This window comes from Denticeps clupeoides, chromosome 15 (assembly GCF_900700375.1).
Source record: "Denticeps clupeoides chromosome 15, fDenClu1.1, whole genome shotgun sequence".
Lineage (NCBI taxonomy): Eukaryota > Metazoa > Chordata > Actinopteri > Clupeiformes > Denticipitidae > Denticeps > Denticeps clupeoides.
Window position 1 is genome coordinate 18,995,168 of NC_041721.1, and position 22,089 is coordinate 19,017,256.

At 41.5% G+C, this 22,089-nt stretch overlaps 1 protein-coding gene across 1 annotated transcript in view; it reads right to left on the minus strand.

Annotated features, from left to right (window-relative positions):
* Positions 1-17,617, minus strand: part of plxnc1 (plexin C1) — a 20,693-nt gene extending 3,076 nt beyond the window's left edge. The window contains exons 1-23 of the mRNA XM_028954231.1: positions 16,619-17,617; positions 16,418-16,549; positions 16,053-16,181; positions 15,257-15,357; positions 15,002-15,098; positions 14,795-14,915; positions 14,630-14,717; positions 14,408-14,495; positions 14,288-14,326; positions 13,912-14,045; positions 13,648-13,830; positions 12,326-12,425; positions 11,773-11,952; positions 11,535-11,699; positions 11,354-11,444; positions 10,582-10,689; positions 10,318-10,421; positions 10,148-10,189; positions 5,546-5,670; positions 5,244-5,442; positions 2,987-3,133; positions 1,171-1,339; positions 66-163 (exon numbers count right to left, since the gene is read on the minus strand). Of these exons, the coding sequence (XP_028810064.1) occupies positions 66-163; positions 1,171-1,339; positions 2,987-3,133; positions 5,244-5,442; positions 5,546-5,670; positions 10,148-10,189; positions 10,318-10,421; positions 10,582-10,689; positions 11,354-11,444; positions 11,535-11,699; positions 11,773-11,952; positions 12,326-12,425; positions 13,648-13,830; positions 13,912-14,045; positions 14,288-14,326; positions 14,408-14,495; positions 14,630-14,717; positions 14,795-14,915; positions 15,002-15,098; positions 15,257-15,357; positions 16,053-16,181; positions 16,418-16,549; positions 16,619-17,602 (3,624 nt within the window). The 5' untranslated portion in view covers positions 17,603-17,617. The remainder of the gene's footprint in view (positions 1-65; positions 164-1,170; positions 1,340-2,986; positions 3,134-5,243; positions 5,443-5,545; positions 5,671-10,147; positions 10,190-10,317; positions 10,422-10,581; positions 10,690-11,353; positions 11,445-11,534; positions 11,700-11,772; positions 11,953-12,325; positions 12,426-13,647; positions 13,831-13,911; positions 14,046-14,287; positions 14,327-14,407; positions 14,496-14,629; positions 14,718-14,794; positions 14,916-15,001; positions 15,099-15,256; positions 15,358-16,052; positions 16,182-16,417; positions 16,550-16,618) is intronic.
* Positions 17,618-22,089: the final 4,472 nt, after the last annotated feature.

The window sequence follows — 22,089 nt, forward strand, 5'->3', positions numbered from 1 at the left end:
TTCACCATATCCAGAGACCCTACATGAATGTGAACACATCATTTTTCAGATACACAGACACACACCTTGTAGTGTTTGAGAGTGTTGAGCATGGTAACCTGATCCGTCACTCCCGAGGACTCCACTTCCCGAAGAGGTGCATAACTTCCATCTTTTTCATACTCTTAAAGAAGAACACATCACGTCATGGCACAAAATTACACATTTAAGTCGTGGCCTAGCGGGTAAGAAAGCAGAGCAACCAAAGGGTTGTGGGTTCAAACCCAAGCCACCAAAGTGCCACTGAGGTCCCCTTGATCAAAGCACCGTCCCCACAAACTGCTCACCAGGTGCCTTTCACGGCTGCCCATGGCTCACTAAGGGTGATGAGTTAATGACAATAAATGAATAAGTAAATGTGTGTGAGTTGAAAATGCTTTAAAATATTTTAAATAACTTCATTTTTAACAATTTACTAAATGAGCAAAGAAATCACACCATTATTTGGTGTTTTTACCATTTGCTTTCAGACCAGCATATTTTTTTTAGTACACTTGCACAAAGGCAGGGATTTTGTAGGAATTTGTTTTATCGTTCAATTATACCAGACAGGTGCTAATGATCAATAATTTCCTATATTAGTTGAAACACTTATTTACTGAAACTAAAAGCTGTCTAGGGGAACAGACCAACTCTGCAAGCAACGTTAGACAGTTTCATGACATCAGGTCTGTCAAGACTGAACATAAGATGCAAGGTAGTTATATTGAATGAGGAAGCTCTTTCCCAGGCAAACATTTGAAATCTTTCAAGGAGCTCAAAAAACAGATGTGTATTTGATTTGGAAACAAGAAGATGTCCAGCAGTATCATCAGCTCAGAACGGACAGAAATCTGTGTGATCCAGGTACACCCATCTACTGTCCAGAGTGGTCTCAACTATGCCTGAAAACAGCACCTTGAGAGCATAAAAATGACAGAAGGTACTCTGGACTGATGAGAAAAATATAAAAAGCAGAGTGATTGTCTGCAGGCAACAGGGAAGCATGGTGGAGGTTGCTTGCAAGTTTGGGGTTGCAATTCTGTAAATGGAGCTGGTGATTGTAATACTGAGAAATACAGAACAATAGGATAAGAGTCTCTTTCTTTACGTACGTAATGTCATTGTTTCATGAATAAAAGGAAAACTGACCAATGTCAATCTCCCGAAGCTGCTGACTGTATGGAAAACCAAACTTGCGCTGGAATGTCAGCAAGATCTTCTCCTTGACCTGATCCACGGTGTCGCAATCCAGAGTGCTGACCTCAAGAGGTTCACTGACTTCGCCCTCTGACCCCACAGCAAACAGCACATTCAGCCTCTAAAGGGTTCCACAAAGAACAGGCAAATTATAATAATATCTCTACCATCACACATATTTAATCTCCCCATTTTATCTCCTTCACTGTTGAGCTGGAAAGGGGAACTTTGAATGTGAAACCAGTGTTCAAACACTTCTCTCTCTACAGACGATTTAGACACACCCCCTAACACCCACAAACAACTGTGAAAACCTTGTCTTTTTCCTGGTAATTGTGTTCTCACCCTTGTCAGTACAAACAGAAACATAAACACATAAGGGTATGTGTTCATCTAATCAGACCTCTTTGATAAAATCAAAATTCTAGTGGGTTTTACTTCTCCATTTAGATGCTCTAACAGGAAACCTGTGAAACCTGAGGACCACTTCCTGATGTTGATAGATGCAAGACTGAGCAATAAATCCCACCAAAGTCTGTGGTGTTGCATGGGATTTTTGCATGGATTACATTCTTAATCTGGTGCACACACTGAGTACCTCTGTGCACAGTGTCAGGGTATTGCTGAGCTCAGTGAAACTGCAAAAACTTCCAGCATTGCTTCACTTACTTCCTTTCTGTTTCGAAATGATGCCTTGCTTTGTAACTTGATTTTTTTTTCTTCTCCTTTCAGTAAGTAAACTTCCATGTAAGTTATAAATACAAAAAACAAACTGGAAGCAGATCAACTGTGTCTTACATATTTTACATATACCATCCATACTAACCCCCAACATTTTATTTGTAGATGGAAGTGAAACATTAGCAAGAAATACAAGATCAGAATAAATCACCATACTTCAATTTCTAGTATACTAGTAAAAGTAAAAGACTAACGTTACTAGGTTCTGCACAGTTTATACAATAGTGTCATGACATTGCATTATTGAAATTATTACAATATCAGGTTATAATGTTGGAGTTATTATATCAGGCAAGATCATGACATGACATGTCTGTGGCAATTAAAGTTATTAATACAACAGTAGATATGATTGTCACAAACAGTATTTCTCTTAGCTCCATCATGCACATTTTTTTCTGATAAACCGGTCATCTGATGTAAGCATAGCAATTTTAAAGGTCTGAGCATGCAAGCAGAGCACAACACTGAGAATTGCCGATATGTTGGTTCTGTCCACTCTTCTGTTCAAATTTATACTAAGATGCTCTCCGCGTCATTAAAATGTCATCCCACCCCTGTTAAATGCTCTACATTGCACCAATTTAACACCTAGGGGTTTAGTGATGCACAGTTGCACCCAGCTAAAATTATCTATGAATTTGTGAGAATTAAAACAAGTTTAGATAAAAATGACATTCAAAAGCAAAACGATAATCTGCAGTCGCAGCTGCGTCACACCTTTGTTTTGTTTAGTCCTGTTAGTCCTAATGAACATCCTTGCGTGTATCTAATTATTCTAATTTACTTCAGCTCCCATGTCTTGCAATGCCCTTGTCACCAGTCTAGTGCACATTACCCTTTATTTACATCTCTAACAATTTATGTTCAGTTTGAGCCTCCACTGAGCTTTATTTCTGTTGTGCTTTGGTCGCATACTATTAAACCCTTACTTATTAAACATTTGAATGGAGATCTTAATCTCTGTCAGATCCACAGTCAGAAAGACAGTGATATAATCTGTGATGATGGTGAGGGGTCTACTTACCAGAGGGGCAAAATCCTGCGCCTGCCACAGCAGCCAGTCCTCATTAAGTGTGTACAGAGCCTTCCCTGTAACCGAATCCACTGGGCCTTTGGAGATCTGCTGCATCAGTGCGGACACCAGCAGGTACAGAGGCTGTCCCACTGACTCCTGAGAAACAACAACAAGAGTTCATTTTGCACATTGGACACACAGATGGCCAATTCCACCAGGTAAAAGTCTGGTCTGATTCTAGAGAAGTGCAACTGCAGCACAATTTACTGAGCACCTTAAGTCTAGTTATTATAGAATGTGTCTGGATTCACAATGCTGAACAGCTTATTGTGCATTGTGCTGCATAGCTGCAGACTACGAGAAACTGCCATACAGCTCTTCCATTCTCAAGAAGACCCAGCAGAGGATGTACTTCCTGAGACAACTTAAGAAGTACAGTCTTCTACAGGAGCTGCTGACCCAGTTCTACACTTCAGTCATTGAGTCTACCCTAGGCCCTCCATCACAGCCGGGTATGGAGAAGCCACCAAATAGGACAGAAACAGACTGCAGAAAAGATCATTGGTGCCCCTCTGCCCTCCATCTTAAGAACCAGGAAACAGGCAAGGGAGATCATCACAGATCCATCATAACCTGGACATAGATCTGCTGCCCTTTGGCAGACGATACAGAAGGCTGCAGACCAGGACCAGCCGGCCCTCCCATCACCCTCCTCAACAACTGAACTGTTACCATTTCAGAATTGCACATGAGTCAGTAAATTTATATTCAGAATTGTTTACATTATGTTCAGAATTGCACCTGTATTATCGCAGTAATCTGTCATTTTTGTGTACATTTGATTGTATTGTATGTGTATGTTGTTTTTATAATATTTGCTTGAGAGATACCATCGACTGGAATCAAATTAATTGTATGTGGTCACATACTAATTTGCCATATACATGATTGTGTGAGTAAAAATGCATGTACAGTGGAAAGTAAAAGTATGTGAACCCTTTTAAATTTCAGAGCTTTGTGCATTAATTTGCCATAAAATGTTAAGTCAAAGTGTATTGCCTAAAATAATAAAAATAATTAATCTTTAATAATTAATGTCTTTATTGAGAACAAACATAAACAACTCATATTGCTAGTGAAATTAATAACTGGTTGAATCCCCCCTAGGGAGCAATAACCTCAACCAGGCACTATTGGGAGGAGGTTCTTCCTGGCAGGACTGCTTTAGCTCGGGCATATTCTTTATGGCTCTCTTGACATCATTTCACAGCATCTCTACTGGGCTTGGCTGCTCAAAAAGGTGGATTTATTTTTTCTGAAGCCATTCTGCATCATTCCATTTAAGTCATTGTCTTGTTGCATCACCCAAATTCTACAGAGTTTCCAAATTCAGATAATGGGCAGTGGTGGCCTAGCGAACCTAGCGGGGTATCACCAGTAAAGACATTAAGGGGCAATGGTGGCCTAGCGGGTAATGAAACAGACCTCTAATCAGAAGGTTGCAGAAGGTGTGAATCCCGAACCCGCACTGTGTGCCACTAATGTGCCCATAAAATTATCCACTGCTCACCCACACACAGCTCCCCGGGCGCCTTTCATGGTTTCCCAATGAGGGTGATGGGTTAAATGCAGTGGAGACATTTTGTTGTGTGCACTGTGTGCTGTGCTTCACAACGACACTCACTTCAGATTCAATATCAGAATTGTTTAAAAGACTGACCCTCAATGACTACATGCTGGCCAGGCCCCGATACAGCAAATCAGGCCAAAATCATAATGTCTCCTCCACCATACTTCACAGTTGGGATGATGTTTTCATGGTGATATGCAGTGACCTTTTTACACCAGATAGAGAGCTGCATGTTCTTTACAAATTCCAGTTCAATCTTCAGTCAACAAAACATTTTTCCAGCACAATTGTGAAGTGTAAGTCTGCCTCTTCACAAACGTCAGGCTCACAGTAATGTTATTTTTAGTAAAGAGCAGCTTCCTTCATGATGTCCTGCAGTAAAACTACCCTGCTTGTTCAATGTTTGACTGTAGACTGTTGTTTCTTTACCTTTTTGGCATAGTAGCCACAGTCCCTAAGTGTCTTCATTTCTAGATTGTTTGCTGTAGACTGGTGAATACACCGTTTCCAGCTGTATTTATATCAACAACTAAAAGATCTTTTTGTTGTGTGCACCGTGTGCTGTGCTGCAGTGTATCACAATGACTATCACTTCACTTTTACTCAAGATAACAAGTAAAGCGTGTTCATACAGACCCTCAGGAAACCGTAGAGACAAACTGACATCCAGTTGGTGAGGAGTTTCTCCACAATAGACTCAGTTCGTCTCAACAGAAGTTTGGGTTGAGAGTTACTTGGCTGATCCATCAGTGACCTCAACAGTTCCTCCATCACCTCTGTAAGGTAGGGCAGGTCATCATGGAGAGCCAGGGTCAGCAGAGAAGCCACAGTACATCTAAAGAGAGAAAGAGATCAGGATTGTTGTATGTTTTTGGACACTGATGATTAAAAACTATGAAAGAACATGTTTATTTGGCATGCTTAGCATCATCACTCACTTATCCTTTACACTGAAAGACTTTTGCTCCTCGAGGGTATGGATGAACAGGGTGAGGAAGTGCTTTTCTCTTATTAACTGTGATAGAGCCTGGCAACTCTTGTCCTGCTGCTCCTTTTCAGACTCCTGGCAGCAATATAGAAAAAACAACTGACCTGCTTCTACTGAAAACCTGATGACTAATCAAATTAATTCATTTACAACTGTTCAAACTGCTGAGCACAATGCCAAAAAAATAAAAAAATAATGAAAATTTACTGTTACATGACTAAAATTAGATGTGGTGAAAAAAAGTACAAATTAATCTTCTCCAAAAACTAGTACTATTTACCAGTTACTTTACTAGTTAATTTGAGCAAATTTATTGAATTATCAAAAACCATTGAATCAAATAGTATATGCATGTACAAAGACAAAACCACATTTCTACTTTATATATACATAAGTATATGAATAGATCAAACTCATGGATCAAGATCATATATACAAATGGCTTAAACAATAAAACAGGTATTCTAATTGTCACATGTGAAATGACATTGAATAACAGGCTGTTTTCCATTTATTGTTTCATAATTAGATTATAGAAAAAAAAATACATGTCTTGTTTATTTGTTTAGATGTTAGTAAATGAAACGTACCACTTTTTATTTGTTCTGAATGCTGTGCAAGTGGTGATCGGGTGTGTATATATGTCTATATCAAGCAATGACTTCTACAAAGTCTACAATGAATTAAAATGTCACGGCGGCAGTCATTCCACCGGGTCACCAGGGTGCACCAGGGTGCTGCTCTCTTTCTGCCGGCAGCCCTCATCGAGCTCCTGGCTGCCATCATCTGATATAAAATAATTTAAAGTCCTCTGGTTGGGCCCAGCAGAGCATTATTATGTAATGCATCATTTGGGGTAATCAATATAGTATACAAACCACATTCAGTCATACACAGTCCAACAGTTTCCACATGCATACACAGATTGTGAGTGAAAAGCGTGCTCGATTTTTTTTACACCAGATACACATGGCCGGAGCTAGGAGGTGGCTATTGTGACTATAGAGAACACAGACTCATAGCATTGCTGTGCTTAGTGGTATCCTACGGGGTAAGGAAGTGGACCCGTAATTGGAAGGTTGCTGGTTCCACCAAGGTGCCACTGAGGTGCCACTGAGCAAAGGCACCGTCCCCACACACTGCTCCCCGGGTGCCTTTCATGGCTGCCCACAGCTCACTAAGGATGATGGGTTAAAAGCAGAGGACACATTTCGCTGTGTTTCACAATCACTTCAGTTTCACTTTTCACTTAAGCTCACAAGTACTATCTATGTTGAGTACTGCTGAAAAACTCTTCCACTTCTCCAGTGCCTTCAACACCATTCATAAAGCCTGACTGGGGCGGAAGCTGCCTGCTATGCAGGTTCAGGTGCCATCGTGACAGAATGACCCAACCAAATTAGGACGCGGCCGGCGGCCGACGGCACTCCGCTGAGACCCAAAGGTGGTGAGTTGGATCAGATGGCAGGGGAAGATGCCACATAGACCTGGCAGATCCAATCGTAAAGTAAGGGTCTGCTGGGAAGGCCTCACAGAAGAACCTGTCAAGATGGTCTTCAATTCCCCCCTCTGGCAGAGCTTTGACCGCATCCTGAGAGCATTGAGTCTGAATGGACCTTGTTCCATTCTGCGATTTTTGAGGTGGCTGTTGCAAGCTGTGGTCGCAAGATGGATGGTGCAAGTCATGGCGGTAACCCCCTACCCGCTGGTGGACATCAGAGGTTAGGGGAACGTCAAGCTGAAGAAGGAGGCCTACAAGGCATGGCTGGTCTGTGGGTCTCAAGAAAAAGCAGATAGGTACCGGATGGCCAAGTGGGGTGCAGCAGTGGCAGTTGCCGAGGCAAAATCTCAGACATGGAAGGAGTTCAGTGAGACTACTGATCTGCTCCAAAGTGGTTCTGGCAAACCATCCAACAGCTCAGGAGAGGAAGGCAGCAACTGACATCGACTGGGGCTATAGTCGGGCGGTGGAAGGAATACTTTGAGGAGCTCCTCAATCCCACAATACGCATTCCGAGGAGGAACCAGAGCTGGCATACCTGGGTATGGTTTGTCCAATCTCAGGGGCAGAAGTTGCTGAGGTAGTCAAACAACTACACAGCAGATGAGCCCCTGGGGTGGATGAGATCCGCCCTGGGTATCTCATGGTAATGGATGTTGTAGGGCTGTCATGGTTTACATGTCTCTGCAACATTGCATGGACATCGGGGGCAGTTCGGGTGGAGTGGCAGACTGGGGTGGTGGACCCAGTTTTTAAGAAGGTGGACCAGAGGGTGTGTTCCAACTATCACACTCCTCAGCCTCCTCCTACAGAGGAGCGTGAGTTTGGTGGTAGTAGCCTAGTGGGTAACACACTCGCCTATGAACCAGAAGACCCGGGTTCGAATCCCACTTACTACCATTGTGTCCCTGAGCAAGACACTTAACCCTAAATTGCTCCAGGGAGACTGTCCCTGTAACTACTGATTGTAAGTCGCTCTGGATAAGGGCGTCTGATAAATGCTGTAAATGTAAAATGTAAATGTACTCCAACAGCATGCTCCTCCACATCGGCAGTAAATTGGACCTGATCCCTGTGTCCGCCAGGGCTGCCCTTTGTCACCGGTTCTGCTTTTTGCATCTCTGCTTTTTGCGGATGATGTAGTCCTACTAGCTTCATCAGGCTCTGATCTTCAGCTCTTGTTGTGTAGGTTTGCAGCTGAGAAGCACCTCCAAATCTGACACCATGATTCTTAGCCAGAAAATGATGGCTTGCCAACTCCGGGTCGGGAGAGAGGTCCTGCCTCAAGGGGAGGAGTTTAAGTATCTCCGGGTCTTGTTCAAGAATGAGGGAAGAAGGGAGCAGGAGATATACAGGTGGATTGTGGCAGCATCTGCAGTGAACCGATCTGTCGTGGTGAAGAGGGAGCTGAGCCAGAAAGCAAGGCTCTCGATTTACCGGTCAATCTACGTCCCAATCCTAACCTATGGTCATGACCATGGTTAATGACCAAAAGAACAAGATCGTGGATACACCGAAATTAGTTTCCTCCGTATGGTAGCCGGGCACAGCCTCAGAGATACGGTGAGGAGCTTTGACATTCGGTGAATAGAATCGCTGCTCCTCCACATCGAGAGGAGGAACGGTTACAAAAACATTATTGCTGCATTTAAGGTTCCTAAGCACACAGTGCTATCCATAATCCTTAAATGCAAGACCTTTGGGACAACCAGAACCCTTCCTCGAGCTGGCCATCTGGCCAGGCTGAGCTCACGGGGAAGAAGAGCCGTGGTGAGAAAGGTAAAGAAGATTTGCTGAGTCTCAGATGACTCAGCAATAAATGGATGTATTAAGTGCCATCTTTTATGCTGTGGTGTGCTGGGGTGGTAGCATGAAATTGGCAGACAGGAAGAGACTTGAAAAACTGATCAGGAAAGCTGGTTCTGTGGTGAGTAAGGAACTGGAGAACATGGAAACTGTGGCTGAAAAGGAGAACATTGTCCAGACTTCAGTCCATCATGGACAATATAGATCACCCACTTGACAATGTGGTGAACAAACTAAAAAGTACATTTAGCCACAGACTGACCAGCTTAAAGTGTTTCAGTGCTCATTCCTGCCCACCACCATTAGACTCTACAACTCCTCCCTCAGTTATACACCCACACAATAATCTGTGCAATAGACCACTGCTCCTACTGTCTGTTTATATATTATGGGTTAAAAACCCATTGTGTCAAAGAAAATTTGCTATGATGTGCAATGTGCAAACACAGACTGCTGCTAGGTACTCGTTTTCAACCATTTCTTAAAAATGAAATTTTAATTAATTTGCCAACTCTGTCAGAACAGCAGCAATGCCTGTTTGTAAAATTCAGATAGAAGCACCAACATTTGTAACTTTCAAATAAAACGTAATAAAACAATGGATGTTTACTGTGAATTACTGTAATTTATTTCATCTGTTGTTATATCAACACACTACTAGCTAGCTACACTCCTGCATGCCCTCTCAAATCTGCAAACAAAATGAGACTGAAAATTCCCTCTTCACGGGGTCTCCGATCCCAATCAACTCTATTCTCCTTTGTTGTCCCTGGCTGGTGGAACAACTTGCCCTGCTCCACCTTTAAGAAGCAGTTGAAAACCCCTTGTTTAAAAAGTATTTCAGACGAGTTTAACACGCACACACACAGACACTGCACAAAATTAAAAAAATAATATTCGTCAAGCACTTAACAATTACCTAGCATGTTCGTTACTGAAAAGTTAGGCCTTATCAGGGCTCTTAGTTTTGCTTCTCAAAATCTATAGAAACCGAATGAGAATTGCTGGTGTCTTCCTCTTGTAAGTCGCTTTGGATAAAAGCTTCTGCTAAGTAAAGTAAAGTAAAGTAAAGTAAAGCATTCATGTTGTTTCTTCCTCCAAAGATTCAGACTGTAAATTATGCTGTACACATTCACTGTGCTGAATTGTTGTTTTAAAAGCAGTTTTACTTACTTGAGCTAAAGGTGACACTGGCAACCGCTATCAAATATAACAAATGTGTTATTTGGTAGTTTCTCTGCTCACCTCACCGATCTCCTTTATTACCAGTCCTGTCAAGGGCCCAGCCTATGAAAAACAAGACTGTGAGCTTCCAAAAGTGTATTCATTCAACAAAGAGTAACTCTAATATCATATGTATGTGTGTATGTATACAGTATATTATATATATATATATGATACATATGTTTACATACTTCGGGAAAAAAAATCCTGGAAGCAAAATGCTTATAGTCCAAGAAAGGGATCGCACCAACGTTTGCAATTAACTCCGTTTTTTCTGTCTGCATGTCCACAAAACCTATAAAGTGATCATTTACAATTAAAATACTTTTTAAATAGAGATAAAAAAAACAATGTCACCATCTCACTATCTTACAGGCAAGCAAAGCATATTCATAGTCATAAATCATATTTCAGCATGTTAGACATATTAAAAGTATGTAGGATTTTGCATTGACCTTGTCTTATTTCATTTCTGATACCACACTCTATCTCTTCAAGATGCTTCTTCATCTCTTCTGCCATCTTTTTCTGCTTTTTGCAGTATAAACATACAACCAGAGGCCCTGGATATAAGACAACACACACAGAGTAGTAAAGCCAATTAAATTGGTGAACAGAGCATGGGCTTAAGTGAAACCTGTAACACTTTAGTATCCATTCATGTTTTAGTTTCAATTTGATGGTCATGAGAATTTTGCCTTAGCTAAACTCTAGGTCAGGGGTCACCAACCCTGGTCCTGGAGACACCAGCCCTGCACAAATTAGTTTTTGCCTCATGTTCAAGTTCATGTTCATTTAAGCAAAGCTACATACTGGCCTAAAGTGGACGTGTGCAACATCGACAAACTGGCTATATAAAGAGCAAACATGGGACACAGGCAGTGCAAGAGTAACAAAGGGAGTGCAAGGGTATTTAAACATAAACACCTAGACAACAAAGAAGTTCAGTGAGATGTGTCACGGGGAAGGCCAGGGGGTGCATGAGAAGAAAAAGAAGGGAAGAAACCTTGGGAAGTAGTGATACAGAGAGGGACCCCCCAAAAGAACAAAGGGATGAAGCAATGGCAGCATCAGTGACCAGGCAATGTTGTCCAAAGTCCAAAACTCAGTCGCTCATTGAGAAAGCAGACATCTACAGTAGGAGCACTTCTCGTTTAATATGCATAAACACTGATATTTCCATTTCACTTATCCACTCATGTCTACCATATGTAAAAAGAATCTCACCAATTAAAATAAACACTGCAACGACAGGAATCAGCATGACAAGCCAGTTATGATTGGCTTTTAGTTCCCTTGTTAATCCTCCAACAGTGATCTGAAACAAATGAGAATTCAGATTCAGTGAAAATAAAATTCCATCATAAATTTCTGAGAGCATATTAAAGATGAGCCATTTAAAACTCACCTCCAGGGAGTCAATTTTTATGCCTGGATCTTTAATGCTACAAAGCACCGATGTCCTATCTGTGCTATCTTTAATCTCCACGCTGTCACACTCTTCCTGGACCTCCCCAGCTATGGCCAAAATCCTCACCTCAGACTCCTTTAAATTCAGCTTGTTCCTCTTTACCTGCCAAGAAAAAAAATAGGTTAATATGACCCCAGTGTGGTAAAAACACTCCATGTCAGCACATCATGTTTACCTGTATAGTGACTTGCATGCTTTTCCCAACTTGGGCTGTGTTGAAACCGGTGAATTCTGGGTCAGGAACGTAGGCAATGCTCTCTTCACATGCCACTGTGTGGTTTCCCACTCTGAACTCAACAGAGGTCGCTTTCTCTTTGCCGGGGTTCTCCACACGTGGTGTGAGGAAGAAGACACCCTGGATATTGTAAAGAGGAACCGGTGTTTAGAGAAAATGACACCAATTATATGAAAAGTGCAACATGTTAAATGTTGTTCATATGAGCAGTGATTTATATTAGAGAAGTATACTTTTTTAGTAAGCTCCATTTAACATAGGAAATGATACGCAGCGATCCTCAGAATCTTGTTTCTGTTCTGTGAGTTCTAACTGAATAAGTCTAGAATGAGTCAAGATTTCAGCCCACATTTTGGAAATGATTGTAACTGCTGTTTAACATTGTTTCTGGTAATACAGTGTTATTGTATATGATTAAAAACATTGTGCTGTATTTTCTGAACTAAACGTGGGTGTAGAAATCCGCATACAGGAAAGAGATGGTCACTTCTACCTTTGGGGTGATATTGGGCTTTATCATTGTGATGTTGTCTTGTGAAAGTGACTCCATGAAATGTAGATTATTTCCCTCTAAAAAGATCTTTCTCTTCCCACTGAAAAACAGACACAGAATCAAAGTCATGAACAAACAGGTGACGTGAAACTTATACGTCAGCAGCCTAACTCCTGGCCAGTTCCCACAGAAAGCAGAAGAAGACATTCTGCTTTCCGAGTGTCAGACTTGCAGGAATAATGGTGAGAAAGAAGGGCAGAAGTGAAACTCTTTTGCTGGGAAGCGTCTCATTAGAGGATACTTCATCAAAGTATTAAAACATATTAAAATCATGAAATCATTATTTTGTTAATATTTTAATGCAAATAATACATCATTTTATTTGCTTGTTCAAGCCTTGAATCAAATCACTATTAGTCTAACTGCATTCTTTTGCATTGACACCCTGTACTGAATTTCAAACCTCTGCAGGGTTCTTACATGCACAAGACGGGATGAACACATTACTCCTGTATTGTGTTCTCTGCATTGACTTCCAATTATGTACCGTATTAACTTTAAGATTCTGCTTCTCACCTATAAAGCCTTGCATGGTGATGCTCCAGTTTATATGAGTAACCTACAGTACTAGTCCCTCATAATCCACCAAAATCCTTTCATTCTCTGGCCAACTTGCTGTGTATGCAAAGTCACAACCAGAAACAGCAACCAAGGAATATTCGGATTCAGACACAGTTCAGACAAATAATTCAGGCATGAAAACTACTTATGCAGTCAAGCTCTTACCGCCATTAGTAATTCTGCAGTAGTTGGTACTGCCAGAAATGTTTAGGTTTGTTAACTTACCTATTGTCATTCTAGCTAATTTATGACTAACACACCCTTCTCTTTTCTTTATTTACATTTACGGCATTTTATCCCTCAATATCTACTCTCATGCAAATGGAAAATCTCTCCTGCAGAGCATCCTGGTGCAGAGTGATCTTGTGGCATCTCCTGGAACATACTACTTCTACTACTTCAGTACTACCTCATAATACATAACTAAACAATTCCATAATCTTTATATGCCATCGTTTTTGGGATGAATCTCACTGAAAAACTCGGAATAATCCAGTGCTTATATGAGGAGGATTGATTCCCCTTGCTGAGCCTTACGTCTTTTCAAAGTTTCATCCTTTTTCTGGGATTTTCTTCTTGCCACCGATGTCTTTGGCTGCTCTATGGGGCTTTGAGCTGCTGTAATGATGTGAGGTGCTTTGTGCCAATGTACAATGTAAAAAAAAGCGCAGTGCAAATCTTTATCTCAGTAGGTGTTTTACCTGGACCAGCTGATATTTGGCTTCAGCCTACGGCATGCAGGCTGGGACATGTAGGTGAGTGTGGCATTGCCATGACACTGACCATCATGTGTTACCACACACACAGTCACAGAGCCTTTGTTTCCACTTGGAATGTGGAATTTTATCTTCTTTCCAGAAGGATCTTTCCATGTCACTGGTGACCTGTGATAAAACAGGAGGCTGGATCTCAGGCTGCTTCTTTCTGACCAAAATGCATCAACACACCGGCTGCATAACACATACTCTATTGGACTGCAGTACAGATTCCCTTTAAAGCGGACCATTGTGACAGAGTTCAAATTCCTCCCAGTTATCCAAGCATCATTCCTGCCATGGATGGAAACCTCTTCTGGCTTCAGGGTTAAATTCTCTGGTTTCTTAAAGGAAGATGAAGAGAAGTATATTACTGGAACACAGCTCATTTTGTATCTTATGCAAAAATGGATTAGAAATAGAAACAACACCGAACAACAGCTGCACTGTAAAAATGTGTTTTTTACAGTCAAATTATTCTTATTTCACTGACATAAAATGTTCTTTAATGGTAAACTGTTTCTGATTTTAAATGTGGCAGGTTGCAGGCTTTTCTGACAGGAAAGGGAATTAGAATACAACTTACTGTGTGGTTCTGCTCAGATGCATATTTTGTACAGTTGTCCTGTTGGGGAGACAAATATATAAAATGTACACATTGAAAGGCCTCTCTTATGAATGTGAATAAATTGTTCCTCCTGTTCACCTGCGTCATTTGAGGGTTGGACGAGGGACTTTTCCAGTCACACTTGCCTACTGACCAGATGCATCCAGCTGAGAGACACTGGGAGCAACTAGAATGAAACAAGGAAGTTTGGCAACAGTTGTGTTCCTAGTAATAGGTCATTATAAAGGCTTAAACAGCCAGAAATATGATATTTACTATGATATTTTATATCTGAGTGAAACTGACTGTTCACTAGCTCACCTTTCTTTGATGCTGGTGCAATTTTTCAATAGAAGCATCTCAGTTATCTTCTCTTTCTTTATTGTGATGCTGGCTGTAATACTGAAATCTGCATTAAAATCAACACATTTAGAACATTTTAACAGTAAAACATCATGTTAAAAGGTTGTGATTGAGGTTTGATACCTTCAGAATTGGGACTCAAGATGCAGGAGCACTGTTTAGGAGTACGTGCTCCACAACCCTCTAGAATACAGGAGACGTTCAGGGTTTCACTCAGGTTGGGTACAACTTTCACAGTAATGTTCTATTTGAAGAACATGCACAATTAGAAATTTGATGAATTACCAATGTAATCAGCAATAAATGCAAACATGTAGAAGCAACTGGTACCTGTTCTGACGGATCCTTCACCATTTGAACAGAAATCATCTGGGTTCCATAACCAGAAATCCAGTCAGAACTGTTGCACTGATCATGAAATGTGCATCTATGGAGCAGCAAACACAGGAGGGTGACTCAGTAGTGAGCATGAGATTATTCACAAGGTGCTTCATTGTGTGTATGATCTAATATATTATTAATTTGATGATAAATAATGTATGGAGTTAAAAGAGTCTTAAAATGTGATGGTGCCAAGTCTCTGACCTGTGCTGAGACAGACACCAACCACATGAGGGGTCTGCAGCGTACCAGCAGTCCCTCAGCTTGATGTGTATTCCACAGTTAGCCACAGGAACTCTTCTTATCTGGAGTGCATTCATGGCTTTAGGGATTCAAGTCTTGCATTACAGATTTTATTTTTATGATTTCCTTCAAAATTATTTACCCACGTTAGTAAATTAAAGGTTTAGTGCCCTATATAGACATACTCATAGCCTTACAGAATTATAACATATCCTCTTTACAATTTAAAACAATAAGAACAATGTTTTAATGAATATAGATAAATTACTAAAATAACTTATACTAATCATTTATTTCAGTTTAGAATACTTCTATATGAAACTTAAAAAAATGTGAAGATGTACTTATTTATTTATTAGCACCATTCAGTTAAGGCTTTAAATAGTTTGTTGATTTACACTTTTGTTTTTATGGATACATCTTCTTAATAAACAGGCTACTGATTAACAAAATCATTAATTCTTTGGCACTCAACATTTCAGTATTTTTTTTTGTTTGTTTTCAGACTGTACCCTTCCCTGCACCACATATTGTGTAATTTGTACCATGACACATTCTCTCCTTACACCATGAAGGGCTTTACGCTTAATACTTTGTAAATACGTTGTAAGTCGCTCTGGATAAGGGGCGTCTGCCAAATGCCGTAAATGTAAATACTTGGTGAGACATAATATTTATTTAATAATAATAATAATGTTAAATAGTAATATTTAACATAATATTCTGGGTGACGTTTTCTAGGACGTTTGCTTCCCACCTGGTTTCCCATGGCTATGTAAATATGGGTTTGGATCGCTGGATCAAAAAGCATCCTGGGAAACACTTTCTGGTCCCCATCAGAGAGCACAACTGGACAACCGGGTGTCAGGGATCCATTCAGAGGGAGCTGCATCAGAAAGCAGATACTTCAATTTTTACCTTTGGAACTGACAGTTTTTTCACTACAAAAGTAGCAGGAGAAAATTCAAACAAGCAATCAATGAATTCATTTAATGCTTAAAACAGCAACATTTATTTCTTATATAGCCCATAATCACATACAGTATGTCTCAATGGGCTTTAAACAGCATTTGTGTTTTATGAGTGGAAATAAGTTTATAGATTACAAGATGGAGTACAGACCTTTAGAAGCTGGCCGTTCCCAGTCCCAATGAACAGAAAAATCCAGTTATTTGTCCTCATGGCTGCCACAGATGTCATGTCTCTGTAGGTGAATACCACTGCTTCTGGTGTAAGAGTTTTGTCTGTAGTTGACTGGACCAAAAGCACACATGCACTCAGTAATAACTTAAAATATCTGACATCCGCAATGTCAAAACTCACCTTTTTGCAGGGTTGGCCATTGATGCATACATCAGACACAGCTCCTGCTTGACTTCCATCAATATTGAATACAGCCAGCACTGTGTCGCCACTGGAATTGCATGGAGAGAAGATACCAGCCCAGCGGACCACAGAACCCCCTGGAATGAAAGCTGAGGAGACCAGACTCTGATTTTGGTTCTTGTAACACTCAAGAACGGCTCCTTGGAGACTCCTGAAGGTCTCTGCCTTGCCATTCTTGCTATGAAGCAGCAGCATCTGAACCCTGCCCTTGATATTCAGAAACAGATATATAGACCCGCGTGGCTCTAACTGGAATCCGTCCACAAAGTCAAAGTCACCATCAGAGACAGACTCGATTCCTGGAGTCATGTTTGGACCTAATGAAGAGAAGATATCTCCTTTCTGAGTGTGCAAAGTGTTGCGTAAACTCACGCTTAATGCGTCACTCGAATGTTCTTTTGCAACTTTACTCCTCCCGACCAGCAGGTATTTCCCGTTCCCAATTTCAACAACCAACGACACTCCAGGAGACACTCCAGCGGGAATGCTCTCCCAGTACAAAAGCGTGGAGATGTCACTGATGTCGAGAACCTCGCAGTATCCGATGGACCACGATCCACACACCACCAGGGTCTTGTTGCTCTCGAAAGGCACCAGGATGTTGACGGTGTTGGTGAATGTCTCGTTTGAGACGGACCTGCTTTTTTCTAATGCGAGGTCGAGGGTCAGCTGATGAAGCCGAGAGTCGGAGAGGACGAAGACCTTATTCGATCCGACCACGAAGTTCTCGACATCTCCATCCAGCGTGATGACGCGGTCCTCGCAGAGCCCGCAGGTGCAGAGGACCAGCAGGAATCCGAGAGAAGTGGACGCCATGGCAGGTCGCAGAGACGGAGCTGCATCACCAGGACCGGAGAAGAAAGAAGTCGCGGTGTGGTTCCTCTTCAAGAAGCTTCCGCATCGCAACAGAAGGTTCCTCATCTCACCACTGGCTTTTCTCATATTTTATTCTATTAACTGCGAGAGCTGAAGGTCGGGTTTTCAGTCAAGATCATCTCCAACCCTGACCATGATTTAAAAGCAAGACAGAAGAAGCAAAACTTCTTGCTGGAATGCAGGCAGTAGTGCATCTTTGGAATGAATAAAAAAAAAGTCTTAAAAAGGCGCGTTAATAACTTTGATTGAAATAAATTTCACGTGAGCACTTCCATTAATACAGAAAGTGAAACTTGGCATTGCAGTCTAGATGGACCTGAAAAACATCTGCAGGCCAGGCCCACTGATGTTGTCACCGGGGGTGACACTTTCTTGTTCATATGCCATAAAATGACAATGATTTGGGTGTGGTGATTGTTGTGCAGCGTGGAGGCGGACAGGAGGTAGTAAAAGCAAGCGCAAGAAGTAGTCTAGCACCCAACAATCTCTGAGCATGCTCTTCAATGACAAGTCTAAGCCTTATCAGGGCTCTTAGTTTGTAGACTCGATATTCTATAGAAATCGAACGAGAATTGCTGGTGTCTTCCCATTGTAAGTCACTTTGGATAAAAGCGTCTGCTAAATAAAGTAAAGTAAAGTAAAGTAAAACAAAATGTCACACAGCACACAGCTTAAGCAAAACGCAGCATCTGTCGCCACCTACTGGTGAATGCACAGAACACAACAGTGTTGTTGCAGGGAATTACAGCCTGGGGGCGCTATAGGATACTGTTGTGTCATATGTGGGCTCGAAACAGTAAATTATCCTGAATTAGTGAGTGGCAGCACGTCTTTAAGACACCCTGGGTGGAACATTAGTCATTAATTTATTAGACCAGTTCCAGAAATCTCTTTCAGGAGATTTATGACATAAGATTAAGAAACAAGAAAGGACTTTATAGAGAATGATAAATGTACGCTTGAAATGGTTTTTGTTGGTTATAGTAGAGGTCAGAATAGAGTGCATGAACCTTTTATACTAACTCTTCTATTGGTCAGACAATGTGACTTGGACAACTTTCAATAGGTCTTGACACAATGGTAGTAAGTGGGATTTGAACCTGGGTCTTCTGGTTCATAGGCGAGTGTGTTACCTGCTAAAACTAATAAAAGTGATTACATGTTCCACTCAGGTGATCGGGTGGCCAACTCAGTCTTCATCTCATTTAGCACTTTAATAGTGGTCGTGAGAGTTGTTGTTACACTCTGTATTAATTTAACTGCCTTTCTGACTTCCAGTGTGAATTACAGAGCCCATCTTTGACAAAACTTAAGGTTTCAAGCATGAGTGAGGTATATCACTATGGGAACACGCCCCATTGTGTCGTAACTCAGAAGCACGAGTATAAATACCGCGAAGCTGCTTCACTGCTTCAGTCTAAATAAGCACATCTCTTCCTCCATTCCACCGTTCCCTGACCTGCCCTGGGGTGGCCCCCCTAGCCCACCAGTTGACTTTCCTGCTTAAGGTCGTTCCCACAGGAACACCCGTCATCAGGAACGCCAAAAAATTAGATTTTTTTATTTACCTGTGTACAAATGCAGCAAGTCAAATAAAGAAAGTGTTTATTTCCTCATTATTAGCTCTCATACCTTGTTCATATCTAATATGGATTTTTTTACTGGCGAATTTATAAATAAATACATTTTGAAATCAGCACTTTCAAACTTCATCTCTTATTATGTTCTTTTTGACACCACATTTCTATCTTACAAGAGATAGTTTCAAAACCAAACAACTGCAGGTCCAGCTGTCATTCTTTGTTAAATCCATGTTAGGTATGAACAAGGTATGAGAGCTAGTGAGTGGACCTGTAGTGGTTTGGTCATTATGTCATTTTAAGAAAATCATGAGGTTGTGAACACTTTCTTTATTTGACTTGCTGTATATGTACACAGGCAAATTAACACATTACATTAAATTAATAATATCTTTGAATTACATTTGAATTGCTGTAGTACCTGATTAAATTCAGTAATGTCCTTCACAGGTCCGACAATGAAATACTAAGCTGAACACAAGGTTTCCCTTAAAAAGAATTGGGCTTTCAAACGATACCATAAACCTCCTATACCTTGTGCGTGGCTTTTTACAGCGCAGCTAGTTTCACTGCGTTATATCACAGAGAGGCGCTATCGCAGCCTCCGTGCACTTCACAAACACCCGAAGGTTGAGGGAGAGCCCAAACCTGAGGACCAGATACTCCACGATGCGGTAAGCCGGGGGTCGGCTCACAGCCTGCGCACATCTCACCCCAAGGCCGTCTGAGTGGACAACCGCAACCATGCCCCAGTGGACTATCTATTACAGCCTAGACCAGAGGCTGACATTTCTTCCTTCCAGTTCAGCCTGGTAGGCCATCAGGAGTGAAGATGCGTTCAGATCCCTCACAGACAACGCCACAACCGTCAAGGAGGACTGGATGGCAGGGTGGGACCCACTATGTTCATCGAGGCCTCTTGCGTGGGGTGGAGATGAGATGCCACGAGGGGCTCAACAGGAGGCAGGTGGGAAAAACCTGCTGTTCTCCATTCCAGCGCCGACCCTCCCTGGATGGGGTTCTTGGCAGAAAACGGATTGCTCCATGAATGTGTGGCCTCCTCCAGGAACTTCGCCTTCGGTCACTGCTTGCCATCATAGCGAGATGTGGTGGCCTCTCAGAGGACCTCTGGCCAGGGGATGCAGCTGCCCTCTTGGAAACGTTGTGCAGATCCATACTGGCGGTCGCACCTGTGCAGCCTGCTGTGGGGGTATGACGGACTCATCGTCTGCCTCTTCCTCTTCGTAAATGAGGGCTGCGAACTCGTCATCAGAATCAGACTCTGAGGCCGTGGTTCCACGCCGAGTAGCGAGTAGTGAGGCTATCGCCCGTCTCGCCGAGCAGCGGAGAAACTGCGTCAAGGTGGTCACCCCAGCTGGCGACAGGAATTGCGTCCTGGCCCCATGTAGCTGCCCCTGCATCAGATTCTCTCATCACTGCTTGCTCTGAACCTTGATCTCTCTGATCCTCCAGCACTGCTCCACAGGTACCACCATCTCTCAAGGTACTAGGAAAGCATTCCTCTAGACTCTTCTCTGTCTTTTCTTCTAGGTGGTGAAATGAAGTTCCACTAGAGGTTTGAACCAATGAGTCACTAAAAAAGCTAAAATACCTCCTTTTCAGGAACTACTTATGTACTTATGTAAAAAGGATTCTGCATTATTAAACTAACATTGCAAGTTCAGGTATATGATGATAGTCTTAAAGTACTTGATCTGGATCAAGTGTGTCTGCCAAAACTGTACATGTAAATGCTCATGTCGGTACAAATTGTTAACATTTTATAGTCATTCTCAAGTGGGTACCTTGGAAATTAAGGGCTTCATTTTGGTCCAAACAGAAGCTTTAGTGCAAAACGATGGGATGAGGGAGGGAAGATAAAGATTCAACAACATTTATTCCTCTGTTAGCTCAAAATCACATACAGTTTGTCACAATGGGCTTTGACTTGGCCTTACTGTTGACACCCCACACACTTTAAACCTTTCTGCATGCAAGGGAAATATTTTGGGACGGAATAAATCCCCCTTTCCAGGTAATGGACATTGCAGAGTAGGTTTCAACTACTCCAATGTCATGGATATATCCATTATGATGGTATTGGTCAACTGATTGGTCAACTGAAGGTATGGTGTTTGTGGCTGTGGTGGAACATCTGATATTGGTTCAAGTATGGATCTTTGGGGAACTCCATATTTAACCAATGCTTTTCCAGAACACCCACCACTGATATTGACTAGTTAGATATGAATTCAAGTGTACAATCACTGATTCCGACAAGTTTCTAACCTGTTCTGTAAAAAACTGGACATTTAAATGAAGAAGGAGCAGGGTGCAAAACAGTCATTTTGGTCCTGTTTGGTCCACCTAAGACATTTGAATATTCTCTTTGTGCCACAGGCCACAAAGTCTGCCTGTTACAAAAGTTGAGCACAAGATGTCACTATAACCACAAATAAAGAGGATTACTTTTTACACTGAGGATATTTCTAATAATTTAAAAGTGCCTCTATGGTCATTGAGCCTAAATAATAAAATAATAATGTAGTATTAAATATTACTAGTATTATAGTATTTGTATAGTATTATTAGTAGTACTAGTATTATAGTATTAAAAATGGTGGTGGTAGTATCCTAGTGGGTAACACACTATGAACCAGAAGGCCCAGGTTCAAATCCCACTTATTACCATTGTGTCCCTGAGCAAGACACTTAACCCTGAGTGTATCCAGGGTGGGACTGTCCCTGTAACTACTGATTGTAAGTCGCTCTGGATAAGGGTGTCTGATAAATGCTGTAAATGTAAATGTAAAACATAAAAAAAGAAGGTGCATCATAGGTATCATTTTCCATAGCTTTGTGTTCTTAGAACATGATCTAATTCTCTCCCAAGTGCAGCTCAGGCTTAGAACATTTTGATTAGGAAAAATGAAAAGTCTTGTTTTGTGTATA